The 24522-nt window shown below is 38.5% G+C and overlaps 2 protein-coding genes across 4 annotated transcripts in view; both read left to right on the top strand.

Annotated features, from left to right (window-relative positions):
* The window catches only part of sned1 (sushi, nidogen and EGF-like domains 1), a 52759-nt gene extending 33758 nt beyond the window's left edge, over positions 1–19001 (top strand). Inside the window, exons 17-29 of one of the 2 annotated variants that reach the window (XM_038282390.1) lie at positions 5083–5199; positions 8959–9246; positions 9332–9515; positions 9691–9803; positions 9953–10231; positions 10312–10435; positions 10807–10889; positions 13892–13987; positions 14196–14312; positions 17896–17983; positions 18078–18157; positions 18243–18286; positions 18389–19001. In XM_038282390.1, the coding sequence (XP_038138318.1) occupies positions 5083–5199; positions 8959–9246; positions 9332–9515; positions 9691–9803; positions 9953–10231; positions 10312–10435; positions 10807–10889; positions 13892–13987; positions 14196–14312; positions 17896–17983; positions 18078–18157; positions 18243–18268 (1595 nt within the window). In that variant the 3' untranslated portion in view covers positions 18269–18286; positions 18389–19001. Of the gene's footprint in view, positions 1–5082; positions 5200–8958; positions 9247–9331; positions 9516–9690; positions 9804–9952; positions 10232–10311; positions 10436–10806; positions 10890–13891; positions 13988–14195; positions 14313–17895; positions 17984–18077; positions 18158–18242; positions 18287–18363 lie in introns of both variants that reach the window. The other variant, XM_038282392.1, reaches the window with a different exon arrangement.
* A 1830-nt stretch (positions 19002–20831) lies between these two features.
* Positions 20832–24522, top strand: part of ryk (receptor like tyrosine kinase) — a 79552-nt gene continuing 75861 nt past the window's right edge. For both annotated transcript variants that reach the window (XM_038282388.1, XM_038282387.1), the window contains exon 1: positions 20832–21509. In XM_038282388.1, coding sequence (XP_038138316.1) covers positions 21248–21509 — 262 coding nt within the window. In that variant the 5' untranslated portion in view covers positions 20832–21247. The remainder of the gene's footprint in view (positions 21510–24522) is intronic.

Here is a 24522-nt window from a genome sequence, read left to right as displayed (position 1 = left end):
GATGGTATTGGTATTGGTATCGGCCGATACTGCACAGCCAGGTATCTAGTATCGGTATAGGGGCCAAAAAATAGCATCGGCACAACACTAGTAATTACTAAAATAAATGAAACCTTTTAGCTGAAATGGATGTGCTCAATATTTGGCATGAACCTGCATTTTTTGTTCCAGTGCAAAGATTTTAAAATCTCACAAAAATTCAATGAGACAAAGCAAAGCTGCTTAGCAGTTATCTCCACTTTCTCCAGGTTTCTCCACTGTTTTTTTTTATATCATTTAATAAGAGTAGAAGGTAGCAGAATCTTATATAATCTCTCTTAAAGTGGGTTCATTAAACCATTGACAACCTAAACTCAACCAACCAACCATGTGAATAAAAAGCTGTCAATAAAAGAAACTGAAATAAATCTTTGGTAATTTCATCCTAATAAATTTAATAAATCCTAATAAAACCTATAATAATCCTGATAAATCTATAATTCTTGCTACATCTTAAAAAAAACATTTTCTAATTCCTAACTATTTGGAGAAAATAAAATTGAAGTATTATCCTGGTTTCTTTTCATACCTAGAAATACAACCTTCTCTTAGATTAGTTTAGCCTTTTATTTTATTAATTTATTTATGTTAAATGTATTTTAAATGTAACTTATTAAATATAAAGTTGTAAAATATTATCAATTTTATTTTAAATGTAACTTATTAAATATAAAGTTGTAAAATATTATCAATTTTAAGTTTAGGAATGATGGATTTAAAGGTACACTATGCAACCGGTGTTGATTTTCCAGCGAGGCTCCCCCCAGAGGGCGAAAGTAAAAGTGCACTGTCGTAAATATGCACAGCTGTTCTCCTGGATTCTCCGTCAAGCCAGGCGCGGTTGTTTTGAGCTTAGCAGACAGGCAAACGCAACGAATGACTAATGCTGCGTTCACACTGGACGTAGCTGGCGCGACAGAAGCAGCGAGTTTACATTCAAAGTCAATGGTTGACGCGCTTCAAGGCGCAGCAAAAGGTCCCGCGGCGCGTTTTGAGCAGCAGGCGCAGCACGTCTGAGCAGCTGAAGCAGCGCGTCAGGCGCGTTTAAGCACCTGACGCAGGGAGAGAGTCACAGCGCTGATGATCAATCCTCTTAAACAGTTTATTGACGCCTAAATTAACTTAAAATGCAGAAATCTGCCGGCAGAATATGCAGTTTGGATTATTTAGATGAAAAACACCTACCAGCTGCCGCGGTGAACTGCGAGGAGGCAACCCGGCCAGAGGCTGCTGATGAAGGGATTCCTACTGTCGGCGCACCGCTGGTATGTGGGGGTCTGAGCGGCTCCGACAGAAAAAATATTGAAGGCAGGATAATAATCTGAATGAACTGACGGCACTGATTACGTTTTCAGTTGTATTTTCTCACTTAAACACATATTAAAACTACTTTATTCCCACTGATCACAGCAAATATAGCTGCAAGGCAGAGAAAGGATAGTGAAGCTCCGCCCAACGCGCGTCAGACACACTTTTGCACCGCGCAGCCAGAGCAGCAAAGCTGCTTCAGCCGCGCGTCAGAACTAACTGGTACAAGCAGCAAAAATGAAGCAGCAGATGCGATTTTGCTGCGTCCGATGTGAACGTAGCACAACTGCACAAAGATCGCCACTGTGCTAGCAACGAGAATGCTTTTAACTGGGGGGTGAAGCAGTTCTTGCTGTAAAGCAAGACTGACTCTCGCGAGACTTCTGAGCCTGTGGGTGCGGGTCGGTGCTCCTGCAATTGCAAGTGCAGTATTTCCCCCACAGACCACCAGGGCGGCCGAGAATACCTTTGTTCAACCTGAAATGAATCATTTAATCATCCATAACGTTATGGAACACATTAATTAACTGAAAAATGTTGCATAGTGTGCCTTTAAAGAATCTACGTACCATTTTTCTACTTATGATTCTTCTAGCTCTTTTTTTGCACAATGCATCAAATAGGGATCAGTCATTTAAATATATCATATAGCTGGTATTTCATTTGGTGTGAAATGTAACCTGCTATTAAAAAAGTTATCTTATTTCAAATGTTAAACAATTTTCAAATAATATTACACCAAAAAAAGGCTAAACAGAAATTAAATATCATTCCTCTGTGTTTTTCTGTAGGTTTAAAAAAAAAAAAAACAATCACATTGAAACCATCTATTCCCGTTCTACATCATGAATTCCACAGTTCTTTGATTTTGAACAAAAAATGTAAACTCAATGGCTTTTCAAATAAAATGAGGGAACATTTTATTCACAAAAAAAAATAACTTCACAAATGTTTAAACTTAGAAACTGAACTTTCCTGAACTTTTTATGCAGGCCAGTTAGTTATAGGTCAGCTTGTGCACCTAAATTTGGCCAATCATATATCAATGGTCATCTGTCAATCAAATTTTCTCGGTCATAGCATCTTGACTTATATGTCTCAGCTAATGTACTCAACGGTTGAAATAATAGATAAGAATCATTTCCTTTCCTATTGGGTTCCATCCCAGTTTTCACAGGAATGGACGTCTGTGTCTTCAGCAGGCGTAGAGCTAACAGAACTGGCAGCGTTTTGAGGCAAGGGCTCAAACATGTACGGCTGTAAGCCTTCTACACCAAACCAAGCTTCTGCCGCCCTGGCGTCCTCTTCCACAACATCTTCGTCGCCGCTTTCCTCCTCTAAATAAAAAATGTATGACGGAGGAAAAACATCCACGACCTCTGACACTAATCTCTCCTCCTCTGACATGTTTCCGCTGTCCATAGCATTCCTTGATAGTGTCGTTTCTAAGTCACCAATTTAGTGCTACTTGGTCCCAATGGAATTTCCAATTGGGAACCTACTAGCACTAAGTTGCTAACTGGTTAGCAAGATGCTTCTGACAAACCAACAACAACCATGCTTGCCAACCTTCCGCCACAACAATCCCACCAATCACATTCACTTTATTCATTCGTGTAAAGTTGTGCACCACTCGGGAGAATTCGGAAATGCAACGGTTGGAACAGCCGCTTCCCTACCACTTTAAGTAATGAAATTTAATGTTGTCAAGTCTGTAATGTGTTTTAATGATATGAGGGATGTCTCCAAGAGGCAGAGGCACTCAAAAAGAACGGTGAGCAGAGGCTCCCTAATCTGTGAAAGTGTTTAAACAATAGGAAAAAAATAAGAAATAAAATAAGAAAAAAATAAAAATAATATTTTCAATTTCCAATTTTAAAGGCCTTGGAAGCACCAATATCCACAGCACCTAAACAGCCACATTCAAGCATGTTCCAGAAGCACTAACCTGTTCTTCAGGTCCAGAGAATTCTGAATATTAGTTTTTCAGAGTAGCAAAAATGTGCTGTAATCACACCTGTCCTCCTAGTAAACGATTACCCATCCCTGAAGCTGAAGAGGGAGGCAGAGGTGGATGATCCAGGTTAAAACCACAGGACAGAGATTGGATAACAGGTTTTCCAGCTCCACAGCATAGACAAGAACTACTGTATAAAAATTTACACCCCTCAGTATAAAAGAAGACCTTCCAGCATCTCAGCATCTCTGATAGTTTGGAGATGCTCAAGTCCGTATGGTTTGTTTAGCTTATAAGTTTATAAAGACGTTTGTCTGCTGAAAGGAATAAAAATGTCTTACAGTAATGTATGCAGGACCAAGGATATTTCAGATGGACAATGAAAAACCACTAACTGCAGCTATAACAACTGCATGTTTTATTTTGTGGAGACCAGGTACTGAATGCGTCCGCCTGCATTTCATGGATTTCATCTATAGAGAACATATGGTGTATTAAACAAAAATATAGATAAAAGACGACCTCAGGAGCTGTAAACCAATATAAGGCAAAAATTGGATCGGAGTCTAGCATAAAAACTCCAATCCAGATGTTTTCAAACTGTTTTGAAAAGGGGAGAAGATGCCATGGTAAACATGTCCCTGTTCTAACTATTTTGGGCCGGATAGCAAGCATTAAAATTTAATATGAACCTATGAGGAATAAAGGTTCAGATTCTTCCTACCATCCAGACCCCTTAAAAGATGCTGCGGTCAAACAGTCAGGTTGTAGGAGGGATCAAGCTTTAGCTTACCTTTAATATCCACGCCACTCAGGACAGATTCATTAAGAAATCTTTTTAAATGCAACGATCTCTTGTTACGGAGGGAGACATGGCTGTTGTTGAGCTCAACAACAGCCATGTCTCCCTCCTCCCAGCTAGGCGGAGGGAGACATGGCTGTTGTCAGGTTCTCGCTGTCTGAATGACGGCGCGCACTGATACGAACAGAGAGAAAATAGGACCAAGTGATAACGACGTGTGACTTTTTCCACTACAATGTTTTTGGGATGCAAAAATATCGCTCTTTTGAACACATAATGTTTTGGGAAGAGAAAAGTTTTATTTCGCTGTTCCTAAAAACCTGCCGGACTACTTTCGGCTTGACCAAAACTGGACGATAACTCTGCTCACAGGACGCTGCCAGGGGTAAGTCAGTGTGATTGCATGCCACTGGTGATGGGGATGCCATACAGATTCATGTCAAAAATACCGAACTATCCCTTTAAGGAGCACTGCAATAATCAAGCCAAGAGGGAATAAAAGCATCTCTGGCTGTTTTCATATTGGCTTAACCTTTATCCAACTGGAAAAAGGAGGATTTTATTAAGTTGGCTATCAGCCTTCAAGGTTGGATCCATTTTTAGTCCTCTATTCATAATAAGGGATTCTTCATGTGACGCCAGGGAGGATGATAGCTTAGAGCTCAGCAACATGACTTCACAGTCGTTCTCATTGAAATGTAGAGAGTTCGGTGCCAAACGACCCCTAATGTCAACAATACAATCAGGGAGATGTTGGACAGAACACCCACCTCACCCACTGTTAGCTTTCAAATACCACACACAAATAAATTAGACATTAACAGTCCAACAGGCAGGAAGAATGGAGAGAATCTACATTTTTAAAGGGAACACACACACACTAGAAATGACTCCCTACTCATCAGCGTTTATTGTGACTCACATATCCGCCTGTTCCTGCTGGTTTTAGCCACTGTTTGTCTTTGTCACCCCCAAGTGGAGGACCCGTGTGTGCTGAAACCTTGTGGAGCTCGCGGCAGCTGCTGGAGCGACAAGAGAGGAAACTACAACTGCATCTGCAAAGTAGGCCTCACGGGCAAAGACTGTGAGAAAGGTCAGAGAGGTCAACAATCCCACGGCACTCACAAGTTCAACAGACAGCAGTGTCATGACAGAGCATCAGAAAGGATTTTTAGCTTTTAAACTTGTTTCACATTTTGCCAAATAAAACCGCAAACTTTTATGTAGTGAATTCATAAAACCAACTTCATTAAACATGCAGATATGCACACATTTATTCTGATATTTCTAGTAAGAACAGATTTGCTTCATGGACAACATCAACCATGTGATCTGTTAATAAATTTACTGTAAATATAACTGATAAATTGCAATAAACGTTTTCGGCCTACATACGAAATATTTAGATCTGCGTAAGCATGGCACTCCCAGGGCGTTGGAAGCTTAAAGCTGTGGGGATGCTTTTAATCTCATTTGATCTTGAAAATATCCAGGACAGTCAAGCAATAAGACCCAGCAAAACATTTAGTACAGGGAAGGAGATTACCTTTCTAGCAGAATAATTCAATTCAATTCAGTTTATTTATATAGCGCCAAATTCACAACACATGTCATCTCAAGGCACTTTACAGTTCAACCAGATCATACAGTCAAATTGATACAAAGTTTTCTATCTAAGGAAAACCAGTTGATTGCATTGACTCATTGACTCAAATACAATCCCCCACACTAAGCATGCTTGTAGCGACAGTGGAGAGGAAAAACTCCCTTTTAACAGGAAGAAACCTCCAGCAGAACCAGGCTCAGTGTGAGCGGCCATCTGCCGAGGCCGACTGGGGTTCAAGGAGACAGAAGCAGAGATACAAAAAGCAGCTGTAAAAGGCGGCCCCGTCCAGGAAACACACAGCCAGGCAGACGAGCTCCAAGGCAGCTCCCATGCCAGAGGGCGAAGAGAGCACATCCACTCAGTCACGGTCAGAGAAACAGGACCACACTGGAAAACAGGCCGATCTCCAACATCTATTAACAAGGGTGTTGATAGAAGCAGCACAGCTGATGTTTTTTTCCAGGATGACGTCACAGCCAAACAGGAACAGACGAGGCAAAGCTACTCTGGGGAAAAGCAGAGAGAGCAGAAGGTTAGAGATTGAACTAACAGATTCTGCAGAATAGGAGAACAGAGAGAGAATGAAGCAGAATGATGAAATGGGGGTCCCTATGTCCTCCAAAAGTCTAAGCCTATAGCAGCATAACTATAGAGATAGCTCAGGATAACCTGAGCCACCCTAACTATAAGCTTTATCAAAAATGAAAGTTTTAAGCCTAGCCTTAAAAGTAGACAGGGTGTCTGCCTCACGGACTAAAACTGGTAGTTGGTTCCACAGGAGAGGAGCCTGATAACTAAAAGATCTGCCTCCCATTCTACTTTTAGAAATTCTAGGAACCACTAGTAAACCTGCAGATTGAGAGCGAAGTGCTCTGTTAGGAACATAAGGAACAATCAGATCTCTGATATAAGATGGTGCTTGGCCATTTAAGGCTTTATATGTGAGAAGGAGGATTTTAAATTCTATTCTTGATTTAACAGGAAGCCAATGAAGAGAAGCCAGGATAGGAGAGATATGATCTCTCTTTTTCATTTTCATTAGAACTCTGGCTGCAGCATTTTGGATCAGCTGAAGGCTTTTAACTACAGTTTGTGGACTTCCTGATAGTAAAGAATTACAATAGTCCAGCCTTGAAGTAACAAATGCATGGACTAGTTTCTCAGCATCACCCCTGGACAGGATATTTCTAATTTTTGCAATGTTCCTCAGATGAAAGAAGGAAATTCTAGAAACCTCTTTGATATGGGATTTAAATGACAGGTCCTGATCAAAAATAACACCAAGATTTTTTACTTTATTATCTGAAATCAGTTTAATCCCATCCAAATGAAGTGACTGGCTAATCAGTTTCTTTTTCAGAGACTCTGGCCCAAAGACTATAACTTCTGTTTTGTCTGCATTCAGAAGCAGAAAGTTAAGAGTCATCCAGGTTTTTATGTCTTCAAGACATGCCTGTAATCTATGTAATGGGTTAGCTTCATCTGGATTTATAGACAGATATAGCTGGGTATCATCAGCATAACAGTGGAAATTAATCCCATGCTGTCTAATAATTCTACCAATTGGGAGCATGTATAAAGTAAAGAGAATTGGTCCTAGCACTGATCCCTGTGGTACTCCACAGGTAACCTTTGAGCGTGTTGAAGATCTATCATTAACATGAACAAACTGAATTCGATCAGATAGATAAGATTTAAACCAGTCTAGTGCTGTTCCTTTAATTCCAACAAAATATTCAAGTCTTTCTAAAAGAATATTATGGTCAACTGTATCAAATGCAGCACTAAGATCCAACAGGACGAGCACAGATACAAGTCCATTATCTGAGGCCATGAGAATATCATTAGTGACTTTCACCAGAGCTGTTTCAGTGCTATGATGAGCTCTAAAGCCAGACTGAAACTCTTCAAAAAGTTCATTATGGTGGAAGTGATCGCAAACTTGTTTGGCAACTACTTTCTCAAGAATTTTGGATAAGAAAGGAAGATTGGATATAGGTCTATAATTGACCAAGTCATCTGGGTCAAGAGACGGTTTCTTAAGCAGAGGTTTAATTACAGCAATCTTAAAAGCTTTAGGTACATATCCCTGTAACAGAGAATAACACTGCAACACAGTGATATTCAAATACGTCAATTTTTTTCTTAAAATTCTTTGATTAGAGCAGAAAGGTAAGGCAATTTGCCACATGAATATGACTTTTTATTTTATATTATTTAAGGGTCATATTATCCAATTACTGTACCTAATTTTAAGGGCAAAAACACTTGCCCATTGGCAGATTATCTCAATAAACTGCTCAAATTGATGGCAATTATACTCATTTTAGGAAATGTTTCACATTTTTAGATCTTTATTTCCATTAAACAACCCTAAATATGCAAACAGAGCAAATATATTTTAAATCAAAACACATTCTGGGGTTAGACTGGCCTAGTCAAAGTCAAGCACCGAAGCAATAGAATAGAATAGAATAGAATAGAAAAACCCTTTATTGTCCCACAATGGGGAAATTCTGGATCAGTGAGTCAAATTAATGTCATGAAATGAATCAATTTGCACTTGATTTAGGTAGATAAATGGATAATCTGATAATTAAATAAGATTTTTGCACTTGTTATATAAAAAGAATGTCTAATTATCTTATTTCAAGTGCAATATATAGCTAATTATCTTATTCTAGGGACCAAAATGTTCATCAGCAGATAATTTCACTTACAATCTCAAATACACATATTTTAAGCCATTTTCTCTGATTCAAAATACATTTTTGGTAGTTAGATTCTTTACATGTATGGATTTGGTAGAAACATCTAAAAGTGGCCTTTTGTTTAGAAATAAGTGCCTTTTCCCTTGATCTGAGCAAATATGCAAAACATTTTTACCAATCTAATAAGAAGACTTACTTTTAAATAAGAAAAAACACAACTTTTTTTATTTTAGGGGGAAAATGCTTATTACTATGATTACTGGATCAAATTAAAGACAAATAGTCTTATTTTAAAAGTTTTTACAGTGAATCAAAAAGTGGTTTTACAAGACACTGGTTTAGGAGAGCACAATACATCTACACACAGTATTATTTGTATAATTAATTGCAAAAGTATTTATTTTATAATTAATTTCAAACAGGAATTGTATGAGAAGTTTTTGTTTAAATATGACAAACGTTAAAATATAACAACAACAAAAATCAGTGATTTAAAATACCTTTGATAAAAACACAAAGTTTCCCTTGTTCCCAGATCTGTTGCCTCCCTCTGGTCTCCATGTACTGCGTGTGGAAGAGAACGAGGTGGAGCTGCGCTGGGATCAGCAGGAGCATTCCCACAGAGTGATCAGCATATTCGCTGTGACCTATGCTCCCGTGGGGAACAGCACCCCCAAAACCGACTACCTGGACAAGCAGCAAACCACTCACGTTTTACGAGATCTCGCTCCCGGGATGCTGTACAACATTTCTACAGTCTCCATCAGACTGAAAGCCTATGGCAACGACACAAGCCAGCCTGCCACTGCACTGATTCGCACCAGTGAGCACTAGTTGCATTTATCCCATCAAGGTGTTCAAATTTTAAAACTCAAAAGGATTCCCTGACTGTCTGGTTTTCATGGCAGGACCCCCACGTGTGGAAAAGCTGCAGCTGGTCAATGTGTCCTCCTCCCATGTTTGGCTGAGCTGGCTGGTCCAGGCTGCTCACCATGCAGCCGTCAGCAGGGTGCACGTGTCTATAACGCCTTCAGATGGGACCGAGGCTCTCACTGTTGCTCTCAACGCGAGCATCACTGAGCACAGTTTCAGGTGAGGTTTCAAAAGACAGCTTAATGTTTGTGCACTAAATGAAGGAGGAATAAGGCAGTTCCCTTTCTGACAGGCAGAGGGCTGTATTTCATCACCTATGCAAAGTTTTAAACAGTGCTAGAAAACGTGAAGATGGAAAAAAAACAAAATTTATTTCCTTCCTTGTGTTTCATAGTTCATTAAAGGCTGGTCATATGTACACAGTGGATGTTTTGACTCAAAGCGGGATCCGACCGGATGAGTTTCCTTCTACCAGCCACTCAGCAGGACCTCTACAGTTCTGGACAAGTAGGTAGAAAGTTTGGCAAACACCAGTAAAGGTTTTAGTGTTTTATTTTCATATAAAGTCATTTTTGGGGTGAAGGGGAGAAAAAAAAAGTCCTATTTATGTAAATGACTGTCCTACATGCCTGACCATTTCCATGTTTTATCCTCAGGGCCTCATCCGCCTGAGAACCTCTCGCTGTCACACGTGACCCCTAACTCAGCACTAATCACCTGGACCCGCCATCCAAGACACGTCCCAGATGGCTTTGTGATCAACGTAACCCGAGGTCTGAACACCAGGAGTCGCTTCCTCCCTAATGGGAAATTAGGATCATATACATTCCGCGAGCTGACCCCCGGACAGCACTACAACGTGGCTCTCATGTCTGTGAAAAACACTGGGCACCAACAGATTCACAGCATACCGCAGCACTTATCTTTCACTACATGTAAGTTACTGCTGGTTTCACCTCAACACAATAACTACATCAGATTAACTCTTCTGTTATTTATCTACCTCTGAAACAAGTACCAGTGCAGGTCAGACCTGGGAGGAGGGAGCGGCCCCTGTTACCTGGACGCGTGTTTCCCACATCTCACCCTCAAGATCTGGGGGCCACAGCTGACATAAAGAACTCTGGAGAGCTGTTCAGGTATCTAGCAGTAGGGGAAAAAAGAAAAACCTCCCACTAAAAATAGGAATTGCTATTTGTTTCTTATTTTAATCGTAGAAATCGGACTTTAATCCCAAAATTACTGTAATAGAATTACGACTACATTTTATATTCTTACTATATTTAGGTGGTAATCCTGGGCTTTGGCAATAGAGTCCTAAGTAATTTGACTTTTAATTCTGAGATTAAAAGTCATGATTTTTGGGAATAAACTAATTAGCCTTGTTTTTTATGGCCCTAACAGTCTTCCATATAGCAGAGGTTTGATTACAGGTGGAAAGATGAAACACAAACATCAGTCTGGGATCCAGAATGAAACCTAAGCAGAGATTCTGTTCCTGTTGCTGCAGGTACACAGAGCTGGTTGACAGAAGGGGGAAGATAACGGCGAAGTTCTCACACTTAACTCCGAAAGTCATCCGACATCGCACAAGTAAGTTTTAGCAATCAAGCAAATATCTAGAGGAGAATTTAAAAAAAAGAAGTTTATATCTTCACTAATGGCTACAATTTGATCATTTATACTATTTATTATGGGTGCAGTTCTATTGGTTTATTTTGCTAAATGTAAAATAGTCTAATCTCTAAAAACATGGTGGTCTATTTTATAAAGAAGCACTCTTTCTTCAGATTGACAGGATGATACTAAACATATAGTGGTCTTTTGAACCTTTGAATATTTTGTACGGTGGTAGACCAAAGCAAACTAAGCTGTAAGAAGCCACAAAAAAGCAATTATTAAGATATATATTCTTATAAGAATATAATTATTTCTTTGTAATTTTAATAACAAAAAAAAACCCAGAATTTCATGCATTTTTTACCGGTACATTAAAATATCTTTAATTATTTAGAAACTATTGATGATAAAAGTTAGGGTAGATAAGTGAATAATCTGATAATTAGATATGATTTTTGCACTTCTTATACAAAATAAATGGCTAATTATCTTATTTCAAGCGCAGTATATAGCTAATTATCATACTTTTGGGAATAAAATGCTCATTTGAAGATACTTTCTCTTAACTGCTTAAATAAACTTATTTTAAGCCATTTTCTCTTATTTAAAACATATTTTGGTAGTTAGATGTAATAGGTTGATAGAAAAGTATAAGCAAAGTAAGCTGTAAAAAGCCCACAAAAAGCAATTATTAATTAAAATGTAATAAAATTATTTATCTTTAGCTATAGTAACAAAAAAGAAAAACACAATTTCATGCATTTTTTACATAAAAATATCTTTATTTATCTAGAAATCATTACTGATAAAGTTGACACATAGACAAAGAAGTTTTAAATCTTACATTTTATTTAATTTATCAAGTCACGTATCAAGTTTACAATTTAGTTTATTTTTTATCAAAGTTTGTTTTATTTTTCACATTGCTGTTGCAATTTGAGCCAAAATGATGAACAACAAAACATGTTTTTGTAAATTAGAGGTGGATAGTAACTAGTTAAAATGACCGTCACTAAAAAAAATACACTTTGTGTAGTAGTTGTACTTAACCGTACCTTTTACTTGAGTACTATTGTAGTGAAAGTAATGCTACTATTACTGGAATAAATTTTCCAGTTAAAAAAGATGCTACTGTAAACAGATATTGTTACTAGAATTTCTTTGTGTTTTTCTGAGGTGTATAAACAACCTGCTGTTAGAAATGTTTATTTTTCTCTGCCCCAATTGGTTGTTTTATAATCTTGTTATTTGTTTGTATTCTTTTACTGTGTTTCATTACTTTGAAATACAAGAATTTGCACATAACTTCATCTGATAACAAAACTCAAATTTTATGAGTTGATCAGTTAATCAGTACTTGAGTCCCCATTTTACTGTACTTTTATCTTTCATCTTTAATTATTTTTATCTTGGCTTCTTTCTACTTTGACTTGAGAGAAAAAAAACCCGTAAAAGTCGTGCTACACTTGCCTGGGTAAAGTTCTTAGATCCTCTACCCATATCTGCTGTAAATAAACTCCATATTAGTGTGTTATATTGTTTTCAGTAACATTAGAGGATGCTACAAGCTGCTGCAACAGGAAGATTCCTTTATTTAACCAGGTAAAATTAACTCAATTAGATTAAAAATCTCAAGCGTGACTACAAGGAAACTTAATGATTACAAAAAAAAAAAAAAATGTATGAATAATAAAATATAACATTACATCATTGCAGGTACTTCATTTAAATGCTGTTTTTTCCAGTTCAGTACTAACCTGCATGCAGATGTTTTCCTGAGATCAAATGCCGTATTAAGTAGATTATACACATATGCTTATAAAAATATGTAGGTAAAAGATAGAGTCAGCCTGTCTCAGAGCCTACAACCATACAGAAATGGAGAATCTGCAAATGCATATAAGGAGTTTCTTTAAAAACTGACTTAAAGCATCAATGGTCCAGCAAAGGTAAAAAAGTAGATGTCATCAAATGTTTTCTAACTAGCTGCAGTGAGTTTATAGTAGGTATGTGGATAATCCGATTATCAGACTGTTGATTGCAGCAATAAAGATGAATGGCAGAAATATAGGTCTTCAAAATTCAATCTTGCTGTTGGGCCCCATTAGGGGTGTAAATCACACCCATCATGGCGATTCGATTCAGTACTGATTTCCTGACCCAACGATTCAATTATTTTCGATTCTCAGAATACATAATCTTTTTTTTCCTCTGCCACATCTGTCTTGCCTACGTCTTCTTTCACCTCTGCTATCTCCGCCATGTCTGTCTTGCCTACTGTTTACGCTGCTGTGTGTGCGCATGCGGAAAGAGGATAGTGGCTAAAGGAAGCGAGGTAGGAGAGCAGAATAGGTGTAGCGCCAAAACTAGACCAGAGGAAAAAATAAACATGAATCGATTCTCTTGCAGACGTGTCGATGCATCGGATCGTCAGCTGTTGGATCGATGCATCGATACAAAATGATCATTGTTTACACCCCTAGGCCCCATGGAGGCTTGCCCTGGTTTTATAGCATCTAAACCAGAAACATGATGGATTTTATTTAAAGTGGTCAGTTATAAAAAAAAAATTTGTGTTTTTTTTTTTAAGGATGGTTTGTTGTACATAGTTTTTAAGCTAAAGAGAAAGGGATACATCTGCAAGTCACCGTGTCTTTTCTGCCTAAGCTCACTTTTTCCACCAGCTTTTTTTCCACTTCTCTATCAATAGATAACTTTTTTATTAAGGATTTTAGACATTTTTTTTTCCTTCAGCAGCTTCCTCTGGCTAAGAGGCTCAACAGTGAAGCCTTTTTGTTTGTTTGCCAGATGCTATCTGGTGCTGTTGAGAATGCATTTCCTCTGTAGGATACTCCACCGCCTTTAATGTTGTTTTGACAAAAACGGGAATGTACTCAGTGTCTCAGTCGGTGCAGTGATTCCTTCATTTCCTCGTTTCACAAACAAACATAGCAGGAAATGTCTTTGCCTTGCAGGACCTCCACCTATCAGATTAGAAAAGATGGAGGAAACCACAAACAAAATCAGCCTTGCACTAGAGATTGGAGAAAAAGCTTCAAGAACACAGCCTGGTAGGTGTTTTATTGTCTTTATGTTCTATGTGGGTTTTTTTTCTTCTTGAAATACTGCAAAGCATGAGGCATGAGACTCCTGCTCTGTTGCATTGGAGTAGAAATGGAATCTGTAAACATGCGGTATCAGCTGTGGATGATGAGAACCAGTGGGCCTGAAACATGAGACTGAAACTCTGAGGATTTTAACGACAGCTGTTGTCTTTAGAGTCGTCCCAGGACTGCCGTAGTCTGTCCTGCCAGAATGGAGGAACGTGTGTGGAAGAAAGGGGCTCCGCCGTCTGCAGCTGTGCGACGGGTTTCAAGGGCAGGCAGTGTGAATTGTGTAAGTATATGGGCTCGTCTTCTTTTACCCCACACAGAAATCAGAGCATTCAGATGATATTCAGCAGCAACACAGGACTGTTCCTATTTTTTTCTGATCGACAGGTTTTTATTCTTGTGTTAAAACAAAGTTTAAGCACCTTCTGCTGATTCACTTTCAGTCTCCTCAAATATTATATATATGCTCCCAGTGAAACAAGGTGGTGACAGTATCATGGTCTAAACTTTTCTTGGGATGGCATCAAAGTTGTTGTAAACAGCAAAAATGAAATCCTGAACAGTTGTTAATCCTAAAGCAAGAAGCTGTAGAGAAACATTATAAATCAGCCTCACAGGGAGTCTAAGAATGGATCCAAATCCATGTAATACTGATTTAATGAAAAGGAATATGAAAGTTCTGGAATGGCTGAGACACACTTCAGAACTAAATTTGGCAGAAACTAGAGCTGAACCTATTAATCGGATTAAAAATCGATTAAGTGTTAACTGGAGTATAGAGACTGTAAAACATGCCTTTAGCTCATAAAGCAACCCACTTAGAGCAGCAATTATACCAAAATTGTAAAATAATATATATACATTTTGTATTTAAGTAAAAAATAATATTTTTCGTCTAACAATATTCTCTATCCAGAACTCCTAAACTAGTTTCACCTGGTTTGATTACTTTAAAAGTCTTCGTGAAGGAACTCTTGGTTATCCGATAATCAATTGATTAATCGGAAAAATATTCGACAGATTAATCAATTAGCAAAATGATCGTTACTTGCAGCCCTAGAGAAAATCTTTGGAGTCACTAGAAGAGAGCAGCAGATGAGAGATGTCCTTTTGCAAGGCAGGATGTGAGCTAATGCAACCAAGTTACCAAATAGTTCCCCCTGCTTGGAGGCTGCTGATGGAAGACAGCACATATCACTATAATTTTACTAACAGATCAACATGACTTCTCCATCAATGTGCAATCAGGATTCATGATAACCTTCCACTTTTCATTGGTGCCTGTGTTTCCACCCACACTTCTTTCTAAGTTTAGGAATTTAGGGCATGCTTTGGTGGTGCCGTGGTTAGGGCACACAACCTATGTATGGAGGTCTTAGTCCTCAACGTGGGTGACCCGGGTTCAAATCCAGCCTGTTGTCCTATCATGCATGTTTCTCCCCCTCTCTCATACCCCCTTTCCTGTCAGCCTACTGTCTATAAAAAATGAGCCACGAGTGCTGTAAAAACAACAACAACAAAAAAAAGGATTTTAGGATTAGGATTTTAGCCTGGATGTGGTCTAAACCATCAGGATGTAGGTTTGCAGTAATCTAAGGGTGTGATTGATTTTAGAGGCTGCATCCTCCAAGGACCCGGTCTACCTGGACTGGATCCTTGGAGGTCCATGAAAATAAGAAGACCGGAAGAGTTTTGGAGTTTTAGATTCAAACAGGTCCAGCCTTCTCCGGCTTTCACTGCCCGTACGCTCTGTCGCCTAGCAACCGTAACAGTTGACAAACAAAGCAGGCAGATAATGGATGCTGAACTTCGCACTGCAGTTCTGGGTGCTAATAGCATTTTTGAGGAGCTTCAGCACCAGTACGGTAATCACGAATATCAGATTTATACTCACCACACTGCAGATGTTTGCAAATCTGTGCCTAAATGACAGCCAGACCCAATAAACCAAATATTAGCTGCCACATATCTGACTTGATAACAAATTTCAGACAGAATTATTCACTTACTTGCAAAAAATTAAACAGTACTTCCAATATTCACCACTGTTGGGCGCCATTTACCATTTTCCTCTGAGCACGGAGCAGCCGGCTTGCTTGCACTCGCAATGAATCACGGGATACCAAAGGCTACGTAGGATACAGCGGACCCATCCCTATAATGGGAAAATAGAAAGCTGTTTTTGTCAGCTGTATAACGGGAGTCTTCCAATCCAATCAGGCATCGGCGCTGCGCTATGACGTAATCAGCCGACGTGTCTGGCATTTGGAGGATGCAGCCCCTAAACTAACCCTAACCCAGGGCAACACAGAGACAAACAACTATTCAAACACACTCACACCTAAGGAGAATTTAGAGAAACCAATTAACCAAACAGTCATGTTTTTAAACTGTGGGAGGAAGCCAGAGTACCTGGAGAGAACTCACGCATGCACAGGGAGAACATGCAAACTCCATGCAGAAAGACCCTGGGCCAGGAATCAAACCCACAACCTTCTTGCTGCGAGGCAGTAGTGCTAACCACTATGCCACTGAGCAGCCCATAATACGTAAAAGTCCGATCACCTCTGAATTTTAACTTTGATCCTGGTATATCTAAGAGAAGTTGTTTAGTTGACTTAGGTGATCTTTTTGGAGTGAAGATGTCAAAAAGATCAAAGGGATATAAGGCGGTCAAACCATTTTAAATTTTAAAAACAAACAACGAAACCTTAAAATCAATCCTAAAACAAAGAGAAAGCCAGAGAAGAGAAGCCAAAACTGGATTTATGCCCTGTCATATTTTAGTACCCGTTGAAAGATGAGCTGCCGCGTTTTGGACAATTTGTAGGCGGTACAAAGATGATTTATCTAATCCAACATAAAAGGCATAACAATAATCCACCTGAGGAGAAATTACAGCATGAATCACTTTGTAAGCTTTTTTGTTGGAAGATATGACTTCATCTTTGCAATTCGTCTGGGTTGGGGAAAAAATTGACTTTATGATTGCATTTATCTGTTTGTCTACTTTAAAAATCTGAAAAATAAAACATTTCTCACAGCAGAACCAAGACCGTCAAGTATTACAATCCCCAAAGCTGATGGGGAAATTTTAATTTCAACCAAATTTTAAATTCCATCAGACAGTTTAAGGCTGGTTGAACAGGACTGACACTGTCTTGCCTAATTGGGAGATAAATTTGAACATCTTCAAAGGCAAAATATAGAGGTTATAAATGGACACAGAGAACCATATGGTCCTAAATGAACAAATCTTTGGAAAATTGACTTGAATTGTTGCCACAGGAGTCCATGTGTGTCCAAAAGAGCATGCTGATAATGAGGTGGACTGCAGCCTAAAGCAGTGAACCTGAAGGGCTTGAAGGGTTAATTAGAGACGCTGAATTATCTGGGATCTAACTGGAATAATGGAGCAGAAGGTCCAGAGTTTGTTCTCTGCAAAAGATATATGTGCATGTTATTATGTGTATTTCCTTTATTTGTTTTGTGTGCTCAAAAGTATTTGTAAAAATAGAATAATAATAAAAAAGCAGCTGCTGACCAGATAAAGCTCAAGCGAGGAAACACGCTTCTTACCTCCCGACTAAAATCCAGTTCTGCCAAAACAGAGTAGAATTTATTAGCTGGACTTCTCCTCTAAGACGACATTGATGAAGGAGACACTGGACATACCCTCACTCCCCCTAAATCTTCTTCTACACCCAAATATCCAGTGTCAGAATTGTTTAAACATTCCTGTCCTAGAAACCATCCATCAGCCGGTGAGAAGGGCCCAGTCCCATCCCACAAGACCCCTAAACCATCCCGCAGGCTTTTCCTTCCCCACAGCTCTGACAGCTTTCATGTGTTGGGCTGTTTTACAGTGTGCCAGCGACTTCCCCACCCGTGTACCCGGCTCTACTCTGAGACTAAAAGCATACCCGTCTGGGAGGGTGGCGTGTGCCACTATCTGTAAGTCCTGTCACTCCATCCTGGCTCTGAGAAATGTGAGGAATGTGTCTTCATTCCAGCGGATCCAGTAAATATTAGCTTTTCTTCCTTACAGGTACAGACGGACGTATAAGGTCCAGCAGGATGTGTGCTACCGGGAGGTTTGTGAGCCCATGCTTTCAACGAGAAATCAGAGTATGTATAACAATCAGTCTGCATCTCAGATTCATTTATCTTCATTCATGTCAAGGAGTTCTTATTTAATTTTCTTTCCTTACAGACAGAAGAGTAAACAGACCCCAATAAAGTTTGTTTTTTTCCTCAGTAAGTTGAAGCAGAATTTCTGTAAAACATTGTCAACAATCATGCTCCCACAAAACAAAAACAAAAAAAACAAGCAGATTTTTCTGTCATTCTCTCCTCTAGAGCATCTGGATGCTGATGAAAGAGCTGTCATCACTGTCATGTGGAAAATCCCCCTAACTTTTTTTTTTTTTCGGTGTATATAATCGACTTGAAGTGTCTGATTATGGTTATTTTTGTGCTGAGAACCCGTCAAGACCCACTGTAACACAAACCACCATCCCTTCATCTGATTACGGCTTCACTGTTTGCAGGAAAAGGACATGTGGCCCACATTATTTGTGTTTGCTGGATGATATTTCACGCAAACAAACACACTTTGAGCAAATTTGGATAAGCAGCATACAATACCTTTAAATACCTCATATAAGTGCTGAGACGCAAGGAGAGGCTTTTATTTGTGCTTCAGCTGCGGGTTTTGCCCCTCAGGGAAATAATCACAGAATGTCCCTGCCTTCGCCTCAAAACGTCCTCATGAAACAAAAGAAAAAGGAATAAATAAAGTCTCACCGCAGCCCATGATCGGATCTCATCCTCTGCCAAGTGTTTCTATGTAAAATATCCGACTCTGTCTTAGCAGGCATGGTTGCCTGCTCCTCTGCTCTGTAAATAGTGTTTATAGGTCATTTTGTAGGTGGATATTTTATTAATAAAAATAATAAAACTGTTTATTTTATCAGTCTGTGTTTTTTTTGTCCTCTTCTCTCCTTTGGATTAAAGGCGATTCGACTCGTGACCATATGAAAGTATGTGCTCTAATAACCCTGAAATAAGATTTTATTACTGTTAACGCAATCGCTCTTCTATTGATTTTAAACTTGTTTATTTATTTCATGTGGGAAAATTCTTTTTTTTTTTTGTAAAAATCACCCGTCTTTGCTGTTAATGCATTGGTTGGTTAATTTCTGCAAACTCGATGGCACACATTCTTCTCTAAGGTTTTATAAGCTAGGAGCTAACGTAGGGAATGATCTGAGAGGTTTTACAAGCACACTTGTAAAATTTCTAAACATACTTGGAGAAGGATCTTTGACCAGTTTCTTTCTGCAGTTTCTCATCCAGTCTATCTCCTCCATTCTTCTCATCATCACCCCCCCACACTGGGCTTTTGTTTTGTTTTTAGATACATTTTGATATAATTTTGTATTTTAGGTCTTGGGACTGCGCTGACTATGGTGAGTTTTTAAGTTAAACAGCCTGTGATGAAAGTGATGCATTCAATGTTAGAAACTGTTCCACAGCATCACAGATTTTTTTTTATTTAACAAAGGGTTTGTATTGATTTCCCATCCATTCATGTTCAACTCACCTGAAATGTTTATACAGCTCAATAATGGTCTCATCTGACCATAACACGTGGTTCCCATTAAAGTCTTACTAAAGCTCAGCAAACTCCATCTGTTTATGTTTGAGGTGGTAGGACAGAAAAAGTTTTTCGCTGGAATCACCTCACCACAAACCAGCTGGCATGTCCAGAGCATCTGACTGTTTTGAAAAATTGGGGATCACAGGATCACATTCTGTGCTGCTGTTTCCAAAAGCAAAGTTGTTTTGTTTTTTTTTTTTTTAAGATATTTATGGTTATTTTTTTACTTTTCTCTCTGCAGGGTTTAAAAGAAATGACCAGCTTTGTTATGCAATATTCATTCCCCAAAAAAGAGCAGAAACTTGGAGTATAACTAATGAAAAACATACATTTTAATGAGATCATTGATTTGATGATTGTGGCTTCAAAATTTTGCAATCTCTGAATAGGGTTTCTCACAGAACAAATTTATTAACCCATTTAGCTTTTTAAGTTTTGGTATTTGTCTTTACTGAATGTGCCAAACATTTTTGTCCTATCTAGTGCTCTAACTTTTATTTTTTCCTTTAGTTAAAGTCACAAAATCCCTTAAGAAAATATCCACCATAAACAAATAAAAAGAATGACATGACTGCCACTCACATTTAAGATGGCAGTTTTGGATTAAATTATTTTGTTCAAACTAGCTTTTTTCTTTTTATCTAGTCTATATTTTTTCATTAAAATAAAATAGCATATTCAATCAACCTATGATCTCACTTGTAATTATATATAATTGAGACTTGAGTTCTACTGTGGATTAGTTTTTTTTATTGGAGATCAGCATGTTAGAGGTAACAATACAATATACTGTATGTAGTTAATCCTAAACTGATACTCCTTTTTTGATCAACAGAACCAGGGGGAGGACATACCCAAGTAACAATAATACAGTGGTAAATTAACATATTGGTTATGAATGACAGGACAACAATAATGATTAAATTGTATTTAAAAAAAATACTTTATTATCAGGTAGGCTGCTGCCTTTGCTTTTTAAAACATTTATTTCCTTATATTTATTTTTATTATATTCATGTATTCTTCATCTTCGACGGACCTGAACAGTCTGCGCTGCTTTTTGGTTTCGTTTTTACTTTAATGCACCTGAACGGGGCAGGCTTCGTAAATATTTCCCACATCACGTGAATGCAGCACCGAGCTCCAGCGGTGGGATCGCTGAGCCCCCCTCCGCTGAAAACTGAGATAGTGAGGAAAAAGCAACGGGAGGGAGGAAAGCTCCATGTCTTAGCCAGTCTGGTGCTTTTAAAGACTTTTATATCTTGTTTCTTTTCTGCCGTTACTGATCAATGCGCTCCAATGTGGCGATATGTAGCGCTTATTTCATTCCGGTGGAAAACGTCGTAAATCTGAGCGCTCACACGGTAACCGCCGAAGCTTAGCACAACTCCAGTTAGCCTCCTCTGGCTAACTTAGCCCGTTCCAGTGCGAGTTAGCCGCAAGAAAAGACAAAAAAGATTTTCTTTTTATTTGGTCCAAGGGAACTACCGTAAATGGTGACGCTGTGGCGCGATTTAACTCGTAATGTTTCCTCAACGGATTAACTTCACGGACGGATGAGAAAGAAACCAGCGAACACTACAGTGAGCCAGACGTCCACTGCTATGTTGGGGTGGACTCTCAGCTCTGGCAGCCCGTCTGAGCGCCGAGGCTGGCCTCACTCGGTGCTGTGGAGGCTCGGAGGCTTCTTCTTCCTGCTGCTGCTGGAGGGCAGCGGCTGCCTGGCCAGCCAGAGCAGCCTCCCAGGCGGCCACAGCAGCACCAGCAGCCCCGGTGTCAACATTTTCATGAGCGTGGAGGAGGTGAAGAAGTTTCTAGGTAAGAAGGCCTTTTTGAAAAGTCAGCTGTTCAGTTTAAAGAGCTGAGCAAAGGTATCCATACTTTATAATTATACTCATTTTCCTCCTATTTTAGACTCTTATTAGACACAAACTATCAGCTATCAGAAAGGTGGGAAGTTATAATCTGTCCCACTGGCTTTGACACCCATGATTAAATAACATTACAAGCAATTTATTTAAGAAGTAAGCTAATTAGTTAATAGACTCCACCTGTGTGAGATTTAATAAGACTGCTTAAGTTAATTAGGGAACATTTCTGTGCAAGCAACTTGGGAACCCAGCAGACAAAGGGGGCTGTGGAGAAATAAACATCTTCTGGAGTACGGAGGGAATTTTATTCCATTATTCCTGCAAGCAAAGAACAGCTTTTGTAAATAAAAATAAGAAGAAACTGTATTCCAGAATTAAAATTTGAAAAACAAATTATTTTGTTGAATAAAAGACTAACTCCTGCTGTCTTCTAATAAAAACAAAACAATTTTTTTTTTATATTTGCAATACATATATCTTATTTTACGTGTTGAAAATTTGAAGACGGAAAAAAAGGGAAATCCAGAAATGAAACTTGAAAACAAACTCTTTTTGTCATAAAAGGTTTGTTGTTTTCTCTAGTTTTTTTTTTTTTTTCCCAAATTTTCCTAATTTTCCTCTTCCAGGTTGAGTTTTATAAATTCCTTTTTTCAATTATGTTTCACAAATGTCTTCAGTTCTGGGGGAAGGGTTTTTGTGCTGTGAATTTTGAAGACGCACCTCTGTTGGTCCAAATGGATGTTTACAATATTTCTTTTTGGTCAAACATGAGTGCTTGATATGAAGAGATTGTGATTTGTGAAATCAATAAAGAAAATGCAAAAAATTACATAAATATAGATATAGATGGCTATAGAGATAGATAGATATAGTTTTATATATATATATATATATATATATATATATATATATATATATATATACACACACACACACATATGTGTGTGTATTAAAAATGGAAAATAAAAAAATCAGGGGAAACGACAAAGTTGCCCCAAAATTCTTTTTAGAGTTTCAATTCTAGATTGTGTTTTATGTTTTCTCATTTTTATTCAAAAAAACATATTGTTTGTATGAAACAGTAATGGATTAAAACTCACTCCGTACTGGAGGGCAGTTTCAGCCATCCTACACAAGGGAAATAGTTTTATTGCACCAAGAGATGGCTATCCACCTAAAATGACGGGACACTTCATCAGACATGGACCCACAGCATCACTAGAGGAGCTGCAGAGATGCACAGCTCAGGTGGGAGAGGAATCTGCAAGGACAAAGTTAAATAAGCAGTTTGACAGATTGGTCCAAAACTGCAAAATACTACCTGTGGGTTGAGCTAACACTATGTAGCATCCATGTAGGGAAGCAGAGAAGATCAGAGTTGATCAGGAGAATTAAGGATGCTTAGTATGCACACCTACTGTAGAGATACTTGCAAAGCTGTAATGGTATGCTGCAAACATACTCATTGGTATTGAGACACCAGTATGAGAAGGGGGATGGAATTGCCTCAAAAATCGGTTAGGGAAAATGTTCTCTCATCCTGACTAGGAACTAAGGCACCCATCTTGGCATTTTATCAGTAAAAAATGCTATATGGCTACATAGTTTTATATGAATTCTGGAATAAGAAACAATGAACAACATTTAGAAAATGTGTCATGGATGAAATCTGTATTTTCTTCTAAAGGCTTATTTGATATAAAAAAAAAGATAAACGTTAACTTGATTATTGTTAAAATAGTCCTGTCTGCCTGTAGAACAGCATCAGCTTCTTGGGTTTGTTATCCAAACACAAAGCTGCTCTGTGATTCAGCTTTCTGTGGACTGGTCAGCGTTGGACTTTTCTTTATGCTCACTTTGATTACGTCAGCTGGCTATAAACTCAGTTGATAATCATATGGCTTTATATAACAGAATAATTCAAACTTAGTAGTTTTGTTCTCCTTTAAATCAGAAGGAACAAAATGGCCTTAAAGTTTGTCATTGTTAACGTCTAACATTTGTGCAAGACAAACTTAGAAACCGCAGTTACAAAATGTGTATATTTCTGCATCAATCATGTGTTATAACACAATGCAATTAGTATTATGTGCTTTTATTGGCACCCTGTGTGCAAGTTCATTTAAGTAGTTTCTGTCATTAGACACATCCTGTGGTGTCAAATGGACCTAAAAAGGGGAAACTGTGAAGTAGTTTTATTAATGGGTTTCTATTTATCTTTTGCTTCTTTGCGTGTAATGGCATGAAGTTGTTCCCTGTTTGAATGCCAAGGTGAAATAAGTGCTAGTGTTGCTTGTTAGTTGTTTTTAGGATTCAAACAGAGGCGCAGCCTTATTGAAGTTGCCGTCTACATCTTGGTTTTATTTGTGTTTTTTTTCATGGATCAGCAGCTGTATCTGTTAAATGTTGGAGAGAGGTACCAAGTGTGTCACAGGAAGGTTTAACCAGTCTGAATTCAGCTGTTCAGAGCTGCTAACCATCAAACAGAAGGACGGGTTTTGTTGTAGCTGTGTTTGGTTTGCTTTGATGATTAAACCCATTCAGCATCAGACCGCTCAGTCATTATACAAGCAAAATGCACCCTCGTCCGTATTGATGCTTAACATAAAGAACTGTATGAGAAAAGAACTGAAGATCTGATGTTTGCCCAGACTTTGTAGAACATCAAAGTCCATCATAGTCCGACTGGAGAAAGACTGAGTGAAGTCTGGTTTTTGAACAGTTTCCAGCAGCATCTTTTTTCTGTAAAATCAACACATGACCATGGCTTAGGTCTGTGACCGGGAACTAAACTCTCACTTAGACAAACTGAAGTTTGGCTGTAATGAAGACAGAATATCGGCACAACCATAACCAGCTGTGTGGTATAATTGTGGGAGGATGGTGGTGTGGGCTTTCTGTGCTGTAGCCAGTGAGACGGTCTTGCATTTTTCTGTAACGTCCTTAAGTTTGGACAAAAC

The sequence above is a fragment of the Cyprinodon tularosa genome, unplaced genomic scaffold, assembly GCF_016077235.1.
Source record: "Cyprinodon tularosa strain WSP-4 unplaced genomic scaffold, ASM1607723v1 ctg182, whole genome shotgun sequence".
Lineage (NCBI taxonomy): Eukaryota > Metazoa > Chordata > Actinopteri > Cyprinodontiformes > Cyprinodontidae > Cyprinodon > Cyprinodon tularosa.
Note: the sequence above shows the minus strand (reverse complement) of the source record. Positions and strands in the feature narration are given on the sequence as shown.